Below are 5,550 nucleotides of genomic sequence, written 5' to 3'. Positions count from 1 at the left end.
TAATTCACAGTTGCTCCAAGTTTCATACCATAGATCATAACCATGTGCAACTGCATTATTACCCGGCCAATGTGTATGTTCTCTAGGATTAGAGAATTCCATACATAATAAAGGAACCTTCTTATTCCATTCCGAGGTATCATCATGCACATGGTAGATTGGTGGTTCAATATAGCCAAAATCATGTCCTTCAAGGTCATCAATAATGCAATCATCGTCATCTTTTTTTTACAAGAGATAGTGGATTTATGAAGGCATCATCAACTAGCTTATTGACTAACACGACCTCCTCATCCTCTTTGTGATCACAATTATCATCATCATTGTCTGATAACTTGGAAACAACATTATCATTAGAGTTGTCAACATCTAGGACTTCCATTCCAATCCAAATGGCTTGGGGACGAATGTTCCATTGTAGTAGATATCAACGATTAGAAGGATATTTTCACACATTGTGCTCTTTCTATGTCTATGTTTGGTTGACCAAGAAGGTGGCTGTGTAACAGAAAACTTGATGTCATTATCAAAACAAGGAGACAACATAAAATGAGCATGAAATGGAAAATTGGTTCCCTAATTTCTACATAATACCCCAACAACATAATATGAGCATGTAACGGAGAATTGGTTCCCTAATTTCTACATAATAACCCCACATAATACACATTTAACTTTTCAAATTCAAAATCACCAATATAACCTACACTACCCAGTCATATATGGGTGTTTTTGAATAGCTTAAACAAGTTTAATGGCCATATGTATACAAATACAAACATAAGTGACTAAATGCATACATAGTATATAGTTAATATTAGCCATATAAGTCTTTAACCCTTTGTTTTTCTTTCCATTTCTTTCAGTATTTTGTCATCTTCTCAATAATCTTTAAACATTTTTTACTAAACTTTTATTTTTCTGTAAAGATTGTCATATTATTAATACCTTACCAAAATGACAAAATTAGTACCAAATCCAAGCATGATAACATTCTATACATGTTTGCAACCAGACTAAAGTAAACAAGAAACAATCTAATCAAAATCTTGAAGCTTAGAAGCAGCAATAGAATTCAAGATCCAAAAGTTGCTCACAGCTACACCACCACTTGATCTTGCTAGAGCCTCTGCATCTGACTTTCTTTGACTCAAAACAAGATTTCGCTCTTTCAGTTTAATCTTATCAGGAATCTCAATGCTATAAATCAAGAACTGCTTTTCATCATTCAAATTTACAGGCTTCCTGTGTAGCACTGTGCCTCCAGCAGCAATTATAAGATCATGTAAATATCCCTTGTATGAAGCCACAAAATCTCCAGTAAAATAGAACTTCAAACCATTAAATAGTTTTGGTTCCTATAAAATAAATCATAGGTAAATACTATTCAGTATTAGATATTTCAATATGAAAGCAAAAAATAAATAAATAAACCTTGTTGAGTAGCCTAAAACGCCCAAGTTTAGGACCTCCAGTAAATCCATAAACATCAAGATTAATCTCATAAAGCTGTTCATCAACAGGTTTCTTGACCTCCAAGCAAGCCTTAATCCCTTTTCACATGCAAAATAAAAATAAATAAATAAATAAAACACATAGCTATATATACATGAAGTAATATCTATTTATATATATGCTTACATTCAATGGTGAGGATCCACTTTCCCTCTATGATACCCATGAGATATTTTAAAGTTCTTCTACATGCGCCATTTTCATCCACTGATGCAATGACATGTGTCACTCTAGAATCCCATGTTTTTAGTATTGTAACTCCAGATAACTTCTCAAACTCTACAATGGTTTCCTATAATACCCTTACCAAGTTAGTTAAAAACAACATATATTTTGTGAATTTATATATGCATGGATGTTTATATTTATTTTACCTTTTCGATGTTTGTGAGAGCAGAGCAACAAAGAACAACTTTTGTGAATAGCCCATGTGTGTCCAAACGTGTGTTTGTCAACTGTCTGTTTGCACAAATATCAATGTCAAAATAAAAAATTAGCAAAATGGAAAGAAAAAAAACATTCATACCTTTTTGGGACAGATTTATTTTTCTGTTTTAGTTGAGAACCACATGTTTCATTTGGGAGCTTATGAGAGGCATGAAGTGGGCATAACATGACAAAGTTATCCTGTGTGAAGAAAAATGTAAACCCATTTTTATTTTCTGTATATATTTTTTTTTTCTTTTTAACAGTAAACATAATTTATATTGATACCTTATCCCATCTGCATTCTGGTGTTAGTTTTGCACAAGGAAAATGAAAGCTTCTGTGACAATTTTTCTCATAACATCCAAGAGATGCTCCCTTTATTCCACAGCAAGAGCATTTAATCCTCTTGCTTCTAGAAAATTCAGCTTCTAAATTGACAGCAATATCATCTTCAAAGTATACATTAGGAGCCCTGTATACATTTTCAACTTCACTTTATCAACAACTAAAAAGATAGCATGTTGAAAATTCTTTCATTTAAACCTAACTAATTAGGCTTTTTAAAGTTAATAATTAACAGGTATGTCAGTAAATTACCATTCTGTACAGTTGATATGTGCATGTATGGCATTTGGTGCACCTTCATGATCTAAAGTTATAGGCTTTCCTTTAAGGTAGTGTGTCATGCATCCAGTAATCTGCAGTATTTGCACTTTTGATTAGAAATAGAATATTATGTCTTTTTAACAGTTATCAAATAAGACAAACCAAATAGAAAATATTTGGGATTAAAAAGGGTAGAGAAGCGTAAAAATACATCTGATTCTTCTTTGGAGTGGCAGAAAGCACAACAAATTTCAGTCAGAGTGCCACTTTTCTTTGTAGTAACATTTTCAGACGTTCTTGGAATGTCATCAGTTGGTTTGATCTTATCCCCTTCGTTTGTAGAAAATGTCACCTTTTTAGAAGTTTTCAATTTCTTGGAAACTTTATCTTTATCAGTTTGTTTTGTGGAAGAACAAGCTTTTATCTTACAATTGACAAGAGAAGGCTTAATGGGAAACTGGGAGATGATAGTCTTGTTGGTCTCAGTTATGGTATTATTTCTGTTACTTGAATCTTGGTTTTTTGACTTTTTTGCCCTTTTTATAGGTTGCTGAGTAGTGATTTCTTTTTTGTCTGTGTCTCTCTTGACTCTCTTCTTTTGGATGCTTTCCTTGGTCTTTTTAGCTCTCTTCTTGGACCCTTTGACTTTAACTTCATGGTCAACCTTTTGAAGTGAGGATAAATTTGGTAAAACCACTTCCATGTTATCAGTCTCCTTCTCTGGGACCATATCATGTCCATCAGATTCTTTTTCCTGAGTCCCAATTCCAAATTAAGTGGCATGATTATCAACCAAAAAGAAAGTAAAACATATTTATATAAAACAATATAATAATATAATACCTGCTTCTTTACTGGACTTGCACAAAGCTCAGGAGAGCAAGGTCTTTGTGTCCATTCAAACATTTCACTATCTAAATTGACATCATTCTGCAATGATGAAACAAGTATAAAGAAAAGTCGATATTTTATAACAGTTATCATGTACAATAGTACAAAACTCAAACTTATATCAAAATATAAAGATACCTTTGAGGTCCCATGACCAGAATGATCCTCAAGGGAGTCCTTGATATCACTGAAGCATGGAGCATTTGATTGTGAAACATTAAAAAGATCTAAAGGTGTAGGTTCGACTGTTTCTTCATTATCTTCTTCATTTCTAAGCCAAAAGAAAGGGGAAAATATTCTTTCTTCGTTCTCATGTAAATGATCTGTGTCTTCTAATCCAGCCACATTAGTTTGAGTTCTATCTTTGATAAGCTCAGGCTTCCCACCTTCAGGATTTGCAGGTCTTGTTGGTGTTTCTTGTGGATGATGTTGTGGCACTTGAATCCTTTTCTTTATTGGGAAAGATGGTCTCACAGGATCTGAAGTACATCTTTTAGGCTTCTTTAGAGATCCTTTCAAGGATTTCCCTTTGTTTTTTCTCTGATTTTGTGTCGTTGGTGTGTTTCCAAGGGCCTTGCTGGTTGTCTTACTTCTAGAAGCAGTCGCATTCTCTATTTGATCCTCAGGACCTAAAAATCCAAGATAAAAGTTTGAACATGTATCTCAAGTTATATATGCCTTATGAACTAATACCTGATGTTTGAGGTTCTGTTTGAGTGACAAATATGTTGACTCCAGAAGAAACTTCCATGCTCTTGTAAATGTTCACTAAAGTATCCATGTGAGGTGCAGGACGAATCTCTGAAACAGATAAGATTGAGTTCATTACTAATTAGGGAACACACACAAAAGAGAGTTCATATGTAACAAATATGTTTACTAATCTGTAGCACATTATATAAGACCCACCGTGTATCAAACAGAAAGCCAGTTCAGGACTTGTCAATCTTAAGACCCAGAATTGGCGATTGTAAGTTATGTTCAGTACTACCGTCTAATAAACTAGTTGAAGCCTTGTCAATCTTAAAACCTAACTTCAATTCATATCTAAGGAGTTTTTTAAAAGAACAAAAGCATCGCATTCAGAAATACCTCTTCGCCGATAAGGGGTTTTGCATACAGGACAAGTTGAATCGGACTTCATAGATTTGTCGATGCAAAGACTGAAAATGATCGGAAAGAAGAAAGTAAATTAATTTTATCTGAATCATTCCCGCCGCTACGATATGGTAAAGGAAAATAGAAAAAAATATATGTTATAAACAACAACAAATGAACAGCTTACTTGCAAAATATGTGATTGCACGTAAGCGAAACTGCATACTTCAAAAGACTTAAACTGCAGATAACAGAAAATTAGACAACTAGGAAATCCAGGCCACCTGAACCACGGAATCAATCACCAAAAGGAAACATGATATCAGTTTTGTGTATGGAGATTACCAGATGGGACACTTGAGTTCTTCGCCCATTCGTTCCAGGTGCGAAGTGGCCTCCATTTTTCAGATCTGTGAATATTTTGCGGCAGAGATGAAGAAGGTGAATTGAAATTGAAGACGAATTGAGAGGAGGGATGGATTTGTGTTGTGAAAATGGAAGTGGGGAGGTATGAAATTTTAAAAATTTTACACATCGCGGGAGACTTTTCATCATATGCTTTCCCGCTTTGTGAAAATTGCTGCATACGCAAACGACCCAAAAATGACCGGTCAATCTAATATGTCGGGATAGGCGAGTAATTTAAAAAACAAAAAAGAAAAAATAACTTTATTGTTTAATTTTTTAATAATTATAATGTATGTGTTTAAAAAAAAGTAATAATAAGTTAGACCAAACATCTTTAATTTGTAACAAAAAAAATGTTTGTGTTTATACGTAATTAGTTTCTTTAGCAATTTTCATCGGTTTGTATTCTTTTAGATAGAACATTGTCGTATATCATGTTTTCTTCTTCTTCGGTGTATGGATACACGAAGCCTTTGGACACCTCTTTGTTTTATGTTTCCTTTATTTTATCAATGCTAACATTGTATCAAAACTATAGATATTGTTCTAAGTTCATCTTTTAGATTGTATTCTATAAAATATTGATTACTTCCCCAATCAATT

The 5,550-nt window shown here is 33.5% G+C and overlaps 1 protein-coding gene across 1 annotated transcript; it reads right to left on the bottom strand.

Moving 5' to 3' along the window:
* Positions 1–911: 911 nt before the first annotated feature.
* Positions 912–5,184, bottom strand: LOC111880851 (protein BREAST CANCER SUSCEPTIBILITY 1 homolog). The gene is made up of 14 exons (XM_023877266.3): positions 4,885–5,184; positions 4,727–4,780; positions 4,534–4,604; positions 4,135–4,242; positions 3,580–4,070; positions 3,394–3,480; positions 2,762–3,304; positions 2,542–2,642; positions 2,230–2,416; positions 2,042–2,142; positions 1,890–1,974; positions 1,642–1,807; positions 1,435–1,553; positions 912–1,358 (listed from the first exon to the last, which is right to left on the bottom strand). Exons 1-14 carry the CDS (start codon positions 4,938–4,940, stop codon positions 1,038–1,040), a joined length of 2,490 nt encoding a protein of 829 aa, XP_023733034.1. The 5' UTR covers positions 4,941–5,184; the 3' UTR covers positions 912–1,037.
* Positions 5,185–5,550: the final 366 nt, after the last annotated feature.

The sequence above is a fragment of the Lactuca sativa genome, chromosome 7 (assembly GCF_002870075.4).
Source record: "Lactuca sativa cultivar Salinas chromosome 7, Lsat_Salinas_v11, whole genome shotgun sequence".
In the NCBI taxonomy this organism is placed as follows: Eukaryota; Viridiplantae; Streptophyta; class Magnoliopsida; order Asterales; family Asteraceae; genus Lactuca; species Lactuca sativa.
Note: the sequence above shows the minus strand (reverse complement) of the source record. Positions and strands in the feature narration are given on the sequence as shown.